Source organism: Bactrocera tryoni, chromosome 5 (genome assembly GCF_016617805.1).
Source record: "Bactrocera tryoni isolate S06 chromosome 5, CSIRO_BtryS06_freeze2, whole genome shotgun sequence".
Lineage (NCBI taxonomy): Eukaryota > Metazoa > Arthropoda > Insecta > Diptera > Tephritidae > Bactrocera > Bactrocera tryoni.
The window spans coordinates 44,140,688-44,157,100 of NC_052503.1; the positions used below are offsets into that span (position 1 = coordinate 44,140,688).

At 37.0% G+C, this 16,413-nt stretch overlaps 1 protein-coding gene across 2 annotated transcripts in view; it reads right to left on the reverse strand.

Moving 5' to 3' along the window:
- Window positions 1-1,529: 1,529 nt before the first annotated feature.
- Window positions 1,530-16,413, reverse strand: part of LOC120778660 (glutamate receptor 1-like) — a 136,338-nt gene continuing 121,454 nt past the window's right edge. Inside the window, exons 15-16 of one of the 2 annotated variants that reach the window (XM_040110585.1) lie at window positions 11,518-11,893; window positions 1,530-2,203 (exon numbers count right to left, since the gene is read on the reverse strand). In XM_040110585.1, the coding sequence (XP_039966519.1) occupies window positions 2,129-2,203; window positions 11,518-11,893 (451 nt within the window). In that variant the 3' untranslated portion in view covers window positions 1,530-2,128. Of the gene's footprint in view, window positions 2,228-11,517; window positions 11,894-16,413 lie in introns of both variants that reach the window. The other variant, XM_040110583.1, reaches the window with a different exon arrangement.

The following is a 16,413-nucleotide window of genomic DNA, read 5'->3' on the forward strand; positions in this document are numbered from 1 at the left end:
AAGATCGATATCTCAAAACCTGAGCGACTAGTTTGAATATACACAGATCGACGGATACAGCCTGGGTATGAAGAAGAATACCATTAACTCAGCAAAGTGGGCAAACATAATCAGGGCTCTGTATGGCAAAGCCAAACTTCAAGCGTGTTTTTTTCAAAATGGTTTTCAAAGTCGGTGACCAACATCACTCAAAAACTAATCGAACAATTTTTTCTCACCGAAAAAATTTGGTCTATAAACAACTTCAGACCGAAATTTTGGTCAAAAATCCTTTTTTTTTTGTTGAGATACTGCCATTTTGTCAAACAGTTTTTTTTTTGCTTATTCCTTCCATTTGATTTACTAGATTTTCCATTACTTTAACTAAATCTGTTTGGTTTTTTAATTTCGTAGGATCCAGTTCAGAGATATAGCGGTCAAAGTAAAACGTTTTTATCAGAGGAGGTCTCGGAGATCAGAGGTGGTTCCTTTCCAAATAAATATTTCTACTAAAACTAAGATTTAACATACAGTTTAAAAAATGCCATAATATGTGTGAAAATTTTTGGATCAATAAATTTAAAGTTGTCTCAGAAAAAATTCTGGAAAATTAGCTTTTTTCGGCTTTCTAACTGTATTTAACCCCTTAATTTCGACTGGTCTTTTACGTATGCAAACATTTTATTTGAAGTCTTAAGATCTTAAAACCACTAAATAAAATCTTTATATTTTTAGCTTTAACCATAATTCTGCACAGTGATACAACTGGTATAAAATCTGAGTAGCAAAACATGAAAGCATTGAAGAAAGCGGACTCTTGATGATGTGTCCACTTTGGGTCAAATCACGTCAAGTGGTCCCCGAAAATTTGGAAAAATCACCGATTTTGAATATTAACAGTTCATTAGGAAGGGGACGAGATGCATACCAACCGATATAAATACTTCGTCAAAATACTTTTTTTTTGTTAAAGTCATTGAAGGTTGAAATTTAGAGCATGAAAAAATTGTGAAATTTTTTCTCATAAACTACTGGAGATAAATCGATGAAATTGTGTGAAGTCAAAGAAAACTGGTCGTGCTATATTATAGATATCAGGGACCACTTGACGTGGTTTCACCCCTTTTATAATGACCTCAGCTCGCTAATTTGCTGTTTGTAAATAGAAAATGGATACTTTAAGCGAAATAGTATCCAATAGTTAAGTAATCGCCGGCGGAAAGTATCGGGTGGCGCAAAAGTAATTCTCCTATCAAAGTCACTGTATGGTGTGCTGTTTTTGCTGGAGGAGTCATCGGATCTTTTTTCTTCGAAGACGTCGCGGGCCAAACGGTTACTGTCAGTGGTGAGCGCTACAGAGCAATGGTCAACGAGTTCTTCTTGTAGCAACTTGATGAATTGGGATTGGAAAACATTTAAAAGACCAAATAAAAATAATTCACAAGCAGAATCAAAGTTTTTCATTTTTTAAAAAAATTACAGCCAAAATACATCGGAAGGTTATTTTTGCGTATGTGTATATATATGATAAAAAATTAGCGAAAAATAATATATTAATTAAAGAGTTCTTTGCTAAAATGTATAATATACATACTTAAAAAATTTTATATTTGTTTCACTTGTGTTTTGCAGTGTTCTGTATGTGACTGTATGTCTGCAATGAGTTTTTATCACATGACAAACACCAAACAAAAAATGTGTTTTATGTATGATTTCATCTGTGTTTTTACTTATATAATAACACATTTATTTTTATTTTCACTCTTAGTAATATCTATATATACGCTCCTAGTTTATTTTATTAAGTTATTATTTTTGATACTTTCACACGCTTAATTCCACTTTTTTGAATGTTGTTTCAGTATATGTTTTTTGTAAGTTTAGCTTTTTCACATTGTTATGTGTTTTTGAGTTAGTATATATGCATTTATGTATATGTATATATATATATATATATTTATTTGGCGTAGGGATGATTTACATCGGGATTTCGCATGAGCGTACTATTCTGGCTGCCCGGCATTGTTGTTGTGTTTTGATCATGATTGCTCAGTATCTTCTCTGTTTCCTGCCGGCTGTTGGCCATTATGCGGCGTATTGTTGGTGCGCAGGGTGTACGTCAAAGGCGCGATTCCTGCGCATGTTCATGTCAAACCTGACTGTGCGCATTCATGTGCATTGTTTCGGCCTCAGATGCGGCACTTAATTGTCCGGCTGGATAATACTGCAAAGAGGCACAATTGAGGTACTGTTTGAACGTTAATAATAGTTGTGACCACAATGTTATCAAAATTCAATACAAGTGTGTGAAATAATGTAAATGCAAGTGTGTGTGTTAGTGTGTAGTATGATATACACTGCAGGATTATATACTTTATTCAACTCTTGAATATATATTGCATTCTTGACTGCATTAGTTCAATGCCTAAATATAAAAGGATATATATATGATCTTAAGTCAACGCAATGTAGAGGAAGAAGGAGCTAAAGCCTTCATTGACATACATATATAATATATTTATAACGTAAAGCAAACTGAACCACTATCGCAGAGCCATGCTTTCACCAATCGAGAGTTTTTAATAAAGCACTTATGCTCGGGGCTGGTCAAATACTTGGCAGGCCCTAAAATGGTGTAAGTAATCAACATGTAACGGCTGATCCAAATATAGGTACCTTTCTCAATAGTATTTTTTGACAGATCACGCGTGAGTCGTGTCAGACTGTCAAGTTGTTTTGGTTTGTATTATTTAGCATTTCATCCTGGAAAGACTTACGCCTAAACAACGTTTACAAATTGTTCATTCTGTAAAGAATGTGTTTCGTACTTCCCTCAACTTATGGTCATCATAATCGGCCTACTGAGCGTACTATTCGCAACACAACCACCCATCATGAGACCCAGCATTTATTATTGGATAATATTAGACTGAATAAACCACATTCAGCACGCAGGGAAGAAAATATAGCAGCCGTAGCTGAGAGTGTATTCGAAGGCCGTGGAGAAACGAATCGGCGCCGTTCACAGCAGTTTACGTCGAGATTTTAAATTGAGACCGTACGAATAGCATCTTGTACAAGAACTGAAGCCGCTCGACTTTCTAAGGTGTCATCATGTCGCTCTATAGAATCTTAACAAGTTCGAAGAAGTTCCGACGTTTTCGAGCCAAACTGTGTTCATCGATGTGTCATATTTCCAGCTCAATGAGTATGTAAACAAGCAAATTGCCGCTTTGGTCCATATTTCTTAAAAAATGATGCTAGTGAGAAGGTAACCGTCAATGGCAACTGTTATCGCGCCATGATAACCGATTATTTGATATGCCGGAAATTAACACTTGTAGTCTCGGCGACGTTCGGCTTCAACAAGTCGTCACCGCTTCCCACATACCGCATCAATCAATGGAGTTTTTGCGAGAACACTTCTATAAGCAGATAATTTCACGGTTTGGGCCGGCCGATTGGTCACCAAAATCGTGTGTATCACACCGTTAAACTTTTTCCTGTAGAGCTATATAAAGTCTAAAGTCTACCGCTTCGATTCGGACATTGGAGCAACACATCACGCATGACATTCGCCATTAACCAGTTGAAATGCTCAAACGAATTATCGAAAATTGGACTCAATGAATGGACCATCTGAGACATAGCCGCGGCGAACATTTGAAAGAGAAAATCTTCAAAACATGAAAATGAAGAAATGTTCTTTTGAATTATAAAAAACATTCCCCATTAAATTTGAGATTTCTGTGTTTTTTTCTTTAAAAAGTAAGGAACTTCGAAATGGACCACCCGTATAGGCAAGGATTTCGAATGCTAAACGAACAAGTTTATAACACACCAAGTAGTATATGGTATGTTGATTCTATATATACCACACCATAACTATGAATATGAAAAATGTAGAATATTTCACTGGGAACTATAATAGTTTCAGATGGATAATTCTTGGAACAGGTAATTTTTGAAAATTGGTTTAAATTTTTTTCAAGTTAATTTTAATAAAGTGTACTATAAATACGCAGAAATTGGATTTGATAGGTTAAGAATTTTTTTTCGTAGACAGTTTCATATTAGCCGTCTTCGGTTCGCCAAGCGTTAGAGAGCAGCGATTTGAACAAATTATAACAGATGTATAAAAAAAACTGGCAGCACTTGCAATACATCCGTAGGCTGTCTTCTGACACATGAGCATGTGTATTGTACTATCTCGCTAATGAAGAAGAGAGCAGCATACTACTTTTGGTGACTCCGCCACAGAAAAACAACTACCCACTGTTATTTGATCATTTACGTTTTGTGAGTTAACTAATATCAACAGTATGGCGACTAGCGTCAATATAGTAGTTGTTAGGTATCCAAGTACCAACATTTGCATTACACAAGACAACTAACTACTGAAATTGGCAACGGATTAACTCGCTGCTGGTTTTGGTGCTTTATTATGTCCTGTTTTCGTAAAATGAAATGTCATAGTCAGGCGGCAGTATTGCGAGTATTGATGTATGCAGACCTTGAATATCTTTTGGGAATATATGTACAATTTACTTTTGATTTATTTACGAACGTTTCCAATTTACTAATTTTTCAGAAATCAACTCCCAAAAATCGTTGTTCCTTAAATATTTTGAGAATACGTATTTTTCAAAAAATGTTTACTTCATTTAAGTTTTTTGTGCTATGAAATATTTTTTAACAACATATTGATGCATTGTATGTATCTAAACTCACATTATTTTAAGGTGATTGTTTGTAAATTGTTATTCAGGTTATTTGAAAATTTTACCAATAAAACTAGTTAACAGTCACCTTACGATCTTGTGGTTAGATGATGTTTATAACTAATTATGGGTTATTAAAACTGATGATAGCAAAAATTTTCAAAAACTCAGGTGTTTTGGTGTTGTAGTCAAGGGGTGTAGGAAAAAAAACGAGATGAAAATTTTCAACTCAAATTCGTAATGAAAATACCCCACAGACCTCTTAGCAAGTCAGTCGCAAAATTCTCCTTCAGATATGTTGGGTAGTGAGAATCTGGCAATTTTACGATGAAAGTGAGTATCGATTCAAATTCCATAAGTACGTATATCGATTTATAATTTCACTAGACATCCTATTTTTTTATTCCTCTCAGTTTCAATTTACAAATTCATCCTAAAGATTGAGCAAAGCTGTCCAATACTTTAGATAGTGGTGTTCTAAATGTTAATTAAATGATTTGCGTTTTCAATATAATGACGTGAGTAGCTATACTCAATACCTTCTTTTGTAGCCAATTCTTGCAGACCTGTAACTATACAGTCGCCTTATGTAATTAGAGTGAACTTTCATTCGATTTGCTTTTAATTCCTCTAAGTTTCTTGAGACCACTAACTACATTCGAAGGCATAGACTTATTCATAGCATGAACAGGGTACACTAAGTTTGCCACGAATTTTGTAATATACAAGTATGTACATATATATATATAAGTGGAAGCAAGTAAAGCTGATGTATTATGCTTGGCGTCTAATAGCAGAAGAGATTTATTTCTTATTCTTTACAACTTAAGAGTTAGTGAGAATATAATAACAAAAGGAATGAAGGATTTTTTAACCCACTTTGCTAGTGCTGCCTTTAGGAGTTAGGAAGAGTTATATTTAAGGGTGCGCCGAAGATTAAATTAACGCCGTAATGATCCTTCGTGGTTGCCACATACATACATATATAGTATAATCGTTGTGACTAGTCACTCAGTTTTTGGGATTGGGTTTTTTTGTTTCTCCAAAAAGGTGCCAGTTTATCGAAATTGTCGATATCGGACCACTAGGATATACCCGTCATACAAACTGATCGATGGTTATAAAGTACTTATATGGAAAACCTTTCATTAGACAAGATATCTTCAATTAAGTCAATGATGCAATTTCCAAATAATTGCTCAGATCGAGTCACAGCATACTATAATTAACTGACTGATCATATTTGTAAAGGGCGTTATAGCTTCTTGTTTTATTTATGTATGCTTTGATCTCCACAAAAATAAATGTATTAGATTTCTACTCTAAAACGAATTCTTGACTCCAACAAGTGCATGTATCACGTGCCGCTCAGAGCCGTTTGACGTTAACTAATTCCTTCTAATGGTTAACTTAAACAAGAATTTCCAAATTAATAAAATTGAGCACTAACAAATGCGTACAAATGCTTACATATAACAGGCAGACACTGCTAATTCTACTAAGTAAAGCATTTTGCCGGCGTCCTAGATTTTGCATGAGCAATCAGGAAGCAATCAACACCAACCCAGCTACCAAAAGCTGTTACTTGCATCAAACATATTATGACAAGCCACTAAATACATACATCATTACAAAATACCTGCTGCTCTAACATGTAATTAGAACTCAAACATGCACCGAAAATTGCCAGCTAGCTGTTGTTGTAAACGAAAGTTGTATGCATAGTGCTGCATTACCACTACAAGCCCAATACATACACAGATTCATGTTTAGAAAATGAGGCTGACTTGGTATGGTGTAGACGTCACTGGCGTGCAGTTAACATAAGAGAAACTGATACATCAGACCAAACAAATATGTAAGTGGAGGCATATGAGGGCACACACTAACACATATGCTAAATGTATACAGTGCGCGCTGACTGTCAGTCAACTAAGTAGTAGCTATGTTATCTAACCTCCTCGCCTTACTAAGGCGCACACTACTTGCTGTTGCTGTTGCATTGGTGTAAATTCATATTAATTTCAGTAACATAAAACAGTTTGCTTTATAAGGAGGGACCTTGCTCAACACACCCGCTCAGCAGGGAATATGAGCAGAATTTTAAGTCAAACTGTAGCGCAGTGGCAACTGCTGAACGGCGTTGCGGTTGCCAACACACATATGTGGGCACGTGTGCATTGTTGTAGACCGTGTGGTCACCCGGCGACAGATATGCCCGTGTCAGTCATTAGTTGAATGTTTCGTCCGACACAGCTGACGACTAGGTCGACGACGACGACGATCTGATCGCTGTTACGCGCCTGCAAGGCTCGTATTAATGAACGCGATGATTATTCAGCCATGCGGAGTACGAAGGCAAACAAGTGCACGGGTTACAAGTGCAAACACATATACACAGCGCGCACAGGCATGCAACGAGTTGACTACGTTGCACCGGTGCCTGCGAGCCAACTTTTGCTGCAGGCTGGCAAATAGGTGTACATACACACACATACACAGAGAACCATTATAGATAGTAATATGTGCGCGTTGTGTATGGCTTAGGCTTAACTCATTCTTGCAGAGCATTCACCGCACCGTCAAAGACGTATTGCATCAGTATATGTGCTCATACACACACACTTATGTATACATGCATGTGGGCCTAAATAGCTGGTCCACGGCTGTTGGTTGCTGATTTGTTTCTATTTGTCTGTTGGTTGCTCAGCTGCCTGTCAGCCGTTTCGTATGGGCGTGCGGATGTACGGCGATAGACGGTCAGGCACCCAAGCAGCAGCAGGCAAGCGAGCAGTCGAGCAAATTTTGCCAACAGGCAAATGAACGTTCAGTGCATTCCGTGCTCGTATCTCCCTTATGCCGACTGATTAAATGCCCACTGCTTTGTTCGTCCCTGTGTGGCTGTATGCATGTGTGTGTGCTATGCTTTTGTATATTTATGCATATTAAGCTCAGCAGTTGCGTTTAGCTGAACGCACAAATAACGTTAACGCGTCCGCCAGTGGAAAATGTGCTTTGAATAGTACGCAGTTGCGTGTGTGTACTATATGTGTGTGCATATACTTTGTTAGCTCTCTGGTTATTATAGTCATGGTGCAGGGAAAGCCTGAAATGTTGCATAGTTCCACTGGTTTTATCTGTCCATATTCGATTGCTGCTATAGCAATTGTAACGGGCCGGATGCATTATTTGGATTGCTTTATATCCGCCTTAACGGTGGTTCCTATGGGTTTACGTTGAGCAATGATATGTGGGCACATAACGGTTTGATGCAAATGTGTACACGCCCACTAATGTTGGGATATCAAAGCATCTACATTCTACATACGTTCTAATAGCGAGCCAGCCTATGTTCTTGATTAGGTGGGCTTGAAAATGTTTTTTTCGCTAGTAATGTTTCTTGTAAAATTACTATCTTCTGATAACCGAAGTAAGCATTCATGAATTGATCTATTACATACAACGCTGTATGTGCCCGAAGGTTGGACACTAAGCTACAAACTTATTATTCAAAACTTTATTTTGGCGTATAGAAAGCAAAATGACCAATCTCATTTACACATTACTTTCAGAACATGAGTCTATAAGCGAAAGTGAGAGTGCACTTCCCTAGATTCACCACCTTTTACAATAAAAGAACAGCAGCAAGCCGCGCACACACTGGAGAGCAATAAAGCACCGGGACCAGATAGAGCTCCCACAGAAATTTAGAAAATAATTTCTGTTGAACGATTCCATGTACTACTCGACATGAACGTTACAATACTTGCTTGAAGGCAGTGTCGCTTCCAAAGATATGGTAAAGACAGGAGCATGCCCTAATCAGCGAAGTAAAGTGTAGCCTTCGTTCGCATATCAGTCACTCTGCTTGATCTGCATAGCTAAGAAGATGTTTGAGAAGTTAATTAGGCTGAGGCTAGAGACATAGCTAACTCCATAAAAAGCCCATGTTGGGTGTCGTCCCTTTAAAGGTACAGGGTTTGTCCGGAAAGTAATAGGTGTAATTTTCTTCCGCCGCGACTGTACTTCGGAGCGTGCGCGTACCAACTGGATTCGGTAGAGGGCGTTCCTAGCTAACGAACGAGCGGCTGGTCATTGTCTCCGAGCACCTGAAGAGTCAGCATAAACATTTTCGTGCGACGTGTTTCTGTGAGTGGTGCAAGCCGAAAATGCAGCGTTCGTTAGAGCAGACGTACGCGATTAAACTCTGTGTGAAACTTAAATCTGCATCAGAGGCGTTTAATATGATCAAGCAGGCTTACCCAGATGTTGCTTAAGCAAGAATTGGTGTGTTTCGGTGGCACTAGAGGTCGCTGATGAAGACCGTGCTAGGAGACCTGTGACTTCTACAAACACCGACAATATCACTCGTGTGCGCAAAAGTTTGAATTCATACCGTCGACTAAGTATTCGTTTAAGGGAGAGCCTGCTTTTGAAGCTTCAAATAATCGATTTTTTTTTTATCTAAGAATATGTCCCCAAAGTTATAGATGGGAATTCGAAATGTTGTCGAAACTAGAAGTGAAAAAGTGACCGAGCGTCTTGCAGATATGATGAGCGCTTGGGCAAAAATCAAAAATTTTGACGCGCTATTTCTCAGTTTTTCATTTTTACGATTTTTCTTAATTGGCTGTCAGGATAGAAAAAAAACTGAACGTCATATAGAAGTTTGTTTTCAGTGGTTCATGACATTGTGATGGAGCACTTGAACATGCGCGAAGTGTGCGTGAAGATGGTCTCAAAAGTACTTACTGACGACCAGAAATTCCGGCGAGTGGAAGTGTGCCAAGGTGAGCATGTGTGAAAGTGACCCCCAATTTTTGAATAACGTAATTACAGGTGACGAGTCATGGATCTTTCAGTATGATCCCGAGACAAGGAGGCAATCTTCCGAGTGGAACACACCGGCAGAAGGGAAAATCCCTTGGCAGCGCTGCATCGACGCAGAAGGAGAATATTTTGATGTTTTTAAAAAATTGTAAATTGTAAATAAATTTTTTAAATCGACTACGTTCTCATACTTTCTGGACAAACGCTGTAGAGTACTTCTGATCATGCTGTACATTCGTGATGCATTCAACAGTGTAAAATGGAGCGAAGATGGTTTTCAAAATACCTTCGCTGTCTTATAAAAATAGAGCACAAAGTTGCGGTGCATTCCTCATTCATTAATCTTATGAAAATGGTAAGAAGTTATCAGAAAGGCCGTATGCTGGTGTATTAATGCACCGACATCTGTCCTAGGTCCAGTCGTCTGGAAATTAAGTTACAACTCCAAATACTTGATGAGAGTTAACCATCTATATACAAGGTATACTAAAAAACTATAGATACAAGGTATAACAATATAACTCTCGGCAGCCCTGAGTGTGTGCTCAGCTTAACGAACTGTGTCAAGTTCTAGTAATACAAGTATATCTACCTTTTGGTTACTGAGCGCCGAAAGATCAGGGAACCGTAAATCCATTGACAACATAGAAGTAATCCGAATTTATTTATGGCAGGAGGTTAGAGTAGAACTCTAACATAATGGCGAAATTGATGGATCAAAGGATATAGAGGGATATAAACCCAGAAATTAATGGAAAACCTACACAAATGAATCAAAAGAGACTTAGACAACCCGAAGTGTTCTTACCACTGGATGACGATGCTGATAACACATTTTTTAAGTGTGTACCGTGGCAATAACAGCGTATCATATTAGCAGAAGTGACTGGAACGGTTACAGCAAAAAATGTCATTAAAATTATTATAAATAGGGAACTAGGCATGGATGCAGGTGCATAGACGTAAATCTTTGAATGAGAAAATTGGAATATTGTTCACAAACATTTTTGTCAGCTCTGAAGAATTAATTCCATGCGAGTTCATATTCGACCGATTTTCAATGGAACAAGTAATTAAAAATGATTGTAAACTTTCTTGAATTGCGATTCGAATTGCTTGTGTCTCTGTTCTGACCCTCAGGCATCAGGCTTTTGTTCTCATACCGCAAATAAATACGCAAGCGCCAAGACTGAGATATATTTTAAAGCAGTTGTACCAAAAGTTATTTCTAAAAGTTTTATTTGCCCAAAATATTCTTTGGTTTTTATAATATGAGCTTTCTGAATAACCAATGTTAAGAATATAAAATCCCCTATTATGAATGACAACTGAAAAGAAGAAAATCGTACACCAAGATTAGTGTTACACATAACTAAACATGAAAATCTGTTATTTGTCATTGGCACTTGAGCAGCCAGTCGATTTATTTGATATACTTGTATTAGGTATTTCTACAATAATTTTTGTGGTATAAGAACTATCGAATTCGGCAAACAACTAAAGTTCAGAGCCACTTACAGTAGGTTGACAGCTATTGGGTTATAAATTCATGGAACATTTATACAGAAACTATGTGTATAAGTATATAAACACTTCTGATAGAATCTTTTCTAAGATTAGTCTCCAAAAAATTATCGTTTGTTAATTGCGTTATCAAAAGGAATTCGCCATATAATATTTATTTCATTTCAACCTTTTGTATGTTATTTGTTGTGAAATATTTTTTAAAGAACTCACAATATTTACTGATGCGAACGCTGTGCTTTCAATTTCTTTCGGTTTTTTTTATTCTATCGCAAATTAAACACCAAAAAATGATTCTGCACCGATTACTATTCGGTTAAAATCTCACTCTTATATCGAACAATACTTAATCCCTTTTAAATTTTAAATTCATACATTCACATAATATAGTAATATATTTGTATGTAATGTGCATGTGTGTGTAAACGTTAATGGCGACCAATACAATACATTTTCAACTTACCCCAACACGACCATTATCATATTCTCTGCTCGCTTGAATAGTCAATTTCGCTTTAGAATGCATGGCATCTGTTAGAGAATTCCTTTGATGTGAACCACCGCCGGACGCTGAACTCAGCATGGAGCCGTTCGCCTTTTGTGCGGACGCTTTACTGCGAAAGCAAAACTCAATGATAGCCACAAAGACAGCCACCAAGAGGCCACCAATCAATATATAAAATATACCAGCCACATTACTCAATGACAATTCACTGCGTGATGTGTCCTGATTGTCCTTGTTGAGGTTGCATTCAGTTTTGTCATACCACCATTTGTTGCGCAATTTGATCAATTCACCATTCTCCTTCAGCGATAGCACAGCCAAATTAATCGGATCTCTGTGTGGCGTCGGCCAAATTAGTGCATATGCGTGTATGTGTTTGTGTTTGTGCATGAGAAGTATTGGAGCAAATAAATTGGTGTGGAATCCATTTGTATGCCGAAAGTTGACCAATAGATATTTAAATAGTTCGGTTTGGTTTCGGATTTATGAGGTTAGTGGGTCGTGTGGTTTGCAAAAGTTTGTCGTTGCATGAGGTTAGCGGGATGAAAATTGTTGGAGGATTAGTAGTTTAGTTGGTTGTTTTTATGTGTGTGTGTATGTTTAGTTATTTTTAATGAATGCCCGTTAAGTTGGTGATTTTTTTGTTGTGCCAAACAGTGTGTGGTATTTTAATGTTGTTGTTGATGGTTGCATATCCATTTGGTAGCATGAAAAGAACAAAGAAGAAAATAGCATAATGAATAACTAGAATAATCGAGCAGACAACAATTAATAAGTGAATAAGTGATTTCATTGAAAGTGCGGAAGGATAACAGTAGGCCTTAGTATATAAGGTGTATGGGGCACATATGTATATGCAGAAGTTATTTGCATTATGTAGTTTCAATCAAGCATAACCTATATAACATACATTTATGTACATACATATATTTATGCGCACATATACCAAATTATGAAATATATATATTCATACATACATATATGCATACACACATATGTTAAAAGCGAAATTTTTAATAAAGAAATTCCACTGGCATACATTATACAACATTTTGCTTGCCTGCACAGCTGACTGCTTTGGTTCCTGTTGCTGTTGGCAGCAGTCAGCCTTTGAAGTTGCCACCAGCCATCTAGCGAGGCGTGCATTGGGCTGTGGCAAGACAAGACGCGCTCGTTAGCTGTGCACTGGCGTGAGTATGTCGGTATAATTTCGTACACGTAGTAGGCATACGAGTACATATAAGTTGTATGAGAAATGATGTAAAGTTATTTCGCAAAATTTCGGAAGTAAGGCAAAAAATTAATCTCACTTTTGCCCAAAAAAGAGCTTGTTTCAGTAGTTTTCAGATCTGAGTGGAATTTAAGTACATATGTATATGCATTTAAAAATTTCATGAAAGTCCTTAAACTTACCATTTACTAAAAGGCTTTGTTGGGTGATTCAATAAAGGGACTTAAATTGCTGACAACCCAGATAGAAGAACGCAAATTTTTGGTAGCATAGAATTCTCCATGATATGATAAGCCTAGGTTCAAATTTCATCAATATCGCACATAGTTCGAAAAATTAAAGTTGCAAAGTTAGTTTTGGTTTCATTTTCATGACAAATGTAGCAGATTTTTTATAAAGAGTTTGAAGTAATTTGAATTTGATTTGTAATTGCCTTGTATTTTTAACAAATTTCAGTTATTTACTTGTTATGTTAAATTTTCAAGTTTAATCTATATATATAAAAGAAAGTGACGTTAGTTGCTACGCTTATAACTGGAGAACGCCTGGACCGATTTCGGTGATTACCACCAATTCGGACAGGTCTCCGCCCAAACAAGGAGAATACTTAAGAAAATTCTGGAAAATTTTCCAAGAAAAAAATTATGAAGAAAATAAATTTTCAAATACGATTTTAAACATGAAATAAAAACGAACATGGTTATAAATGCAGGCGCATAACTCAAAAACGCCTGGACCAATTTTGCAAATTCTTTCGAAAAATTCGAATAATTGCCGGAAAACCCCTAAAAAGAGCCCTTTTCTTTTTCCCATACAAAGGAATGAATGCTGTTAGTAACGCTAATGCTCGAGAACAGCTGACCCAAGTTTAGAAATAAAAAAAACCGTATGCTTTTCGTGAGGAGAAGTCGGAGAGTTGGACAATTCCAAAAAAATAACTTTTTTTCATACAAACATTTTTTTTCAACTTTTTTCCTTTTGTTTTTCAATTGTCAAATTTGTCGTTTGCTTTCTTTATTCCGGTTATTCAAAAAAATTTATTCCGTGAAAACGTTATGTGTGTTTCACACAAAGTGCTCAACTACAGATTGAAATTTGTTACGATGCCACGAAGAGGTCGCGTTCGTTTTGGCATCAACATATGGCACATGACCGAGAATTCCCAGGATGCGATGACATACGAATGAAATTATGGATCGCGGGCAATCAGCAAGCGATCGTCACGATGTCAGAGGACAACTTTTCAAACAACAGTTGCGATGTTTTGTAAACTTTACCTTAAAGCAACGTATATGTGGTGCTATTAGATGCTGGATGTACTTTGTTGAGTGGCAAAAGAGAGATTTGTCGCTCGCACATATTCTTCTTTGGATGGTGGATGGTGGTTACACCAAATCAATTTGATGAAATCATTTCCGGCGGAAATTCCTGATCCAGAGATAGAAGCAGAATTATGCGAAACCAATATGGTTCATGTACTTTACGGACATCACAATACCACTTCGGTTTGTATGTCTGACAATAAATGTACTAAACACTATCCAGGCGCTTTTCTTTCTGAAACACAAACTAGAAATGATGGATATCCAATGTATCAGCGTCGCTCACCAGATGACAATGGCAGAACATTTAGCATTCAATTTAGAGGCATGAATATCGAAGTTCACAACACATCGAAGTCGACAACATATGGATCGTACCATACTCGCCACTTTTGTCTAATTCACATTCAAAAGTCATATCAATGTTGCATATTGCAGTTTGGTGTAATCGATAAAATACGCGTGTAAATACGTCACCAAAGGAAGCAACATGGCGGTTACTGATCTTGAACGATACGATCGATACGTGAACTGCAATAAAGCGCTTTGTATGATATTTACTTTTGCGATTCATGAACGTTTTCCGACTGTTGTGCGTCTCGCAGTTAATTTGGAGAATGACCAAATAGTCTATTTCAACACAGAGAATACAGTACGGACAGAGAAAACACCCCCAGCAACAAAATTAACATTTACGAGTTTTTTCTCAACTTTCGTCAGTTAACCGTTTGCGAGAACTTGCTCTTTTCGGAAATATCTTGATATTATACATACAATTACAATTACAATTACAATTGCTGGAACATGATAATCACTGGAATGAAGTTCGCACACTTTTCGCGATGATCAGCCATCAAATTAGCGTCAATTGTGGAATACGAACAAAATTGACATTGCCGAAGACATTTTACATCATCGTATTCGCTAAGAATTGAAATGGGTAAATTCCGGTTGATACTTCCGGTGGTTTGATATCAATTCCATCTTCCCCTTTACCAATTCACCAAAGATGAACTCATCACGAATATTCGGACATTGGACAAATTATCGTAACTACATTTCCTCTAAGTGCACGCGCACATGTGTAGCTGCCAAAATGCTCTTCCGATGTTGTTGACTTAAACTGGAAGATTCAAAGTCAAATTCCGGGAGACTTGCGCTCATACAAATTGATCGGATTGGTATGCCACCGCATCATTTGCGTCTCAAAGTTGGATCTGTCGTTATTATGTTATACAATCTTCAGGCGCCGAAACTGTGTAATGGAACCTGACTGATTGTAACGCAGCTATCGAATACAAAGGGGCAGAATGCTTGATTCTGTAAGGCAAAGGGGCAGAATGCTTGATTCTACGAATTCCTCTGAGTTCTAACGATTTGCCATTGCCATTTGGTATACATTTGGTAATGCTATGTTTTTCACTCGGCCAGATATACGTGGCCTGCTCACGACTTGGAAAACCATCTTTTCTATACACCGGAACAGAAACCAAAAAATGTTGTTTATCAAGCTGCGATACATTGAAAAAAAGTGAAATGATAAATTCAACTTTTTCATTTTTAAACACATAATTTCACGCAGGACAACGACTGCGGGGTCAGCCGTGTTTTATAAAATAAAGTTCATAACTGTCGGGAAGGAAGTATTTGCTAGCGTAAAAATTTTCAACGGTTCCAGTAGATAAACATGTAGGATTCACAGCATCTTGTAGAAGTTTTGATTCAAGAGACCACCGTCTGCTTAATGTGTATTACTTTTAAAATAAAAAGTACATCTTCAATATTATACTTCAAACCAATGTGATTTAGAGTATCTACTTTTTATTAAGAGTTGTAATGATTGATGTTTTTGAAGAGATTATTGCAGACATACGGTCCCAATTGCTGCAAAAGTCGGTACAAGTGGTTGAAAATGGGCCGTATCGGAAGAAATTTATTCGAAGGTCGACAACTTGTGCGGAAGCATTTATAAAACATAATGGAAATCCTTGTCGTTAGGCTAGATTCTATGCCATACTATTAATTTAGTCATCTTATTAGTTTATTACATATTAAGTTTTTTTTTTAAACTATATTTCCAAAACAAAAAAACAAAAAACTATTGACGCACTAAAAGAAGTTTTGATACTGCAAAATGTGCAGAATGCGTTTGACTCCGCAAAGTGGGCAAATATAACCAAAGCTTTATACGAAAAATGGGCTTCGCAGTAACTCTTAAATATTATAATGAGCTTTTTTAAAAATAGAAAATTGATGGTCGACAGGGACGTGGGCACTCAGAGCTACACTATCTCGAGTGAA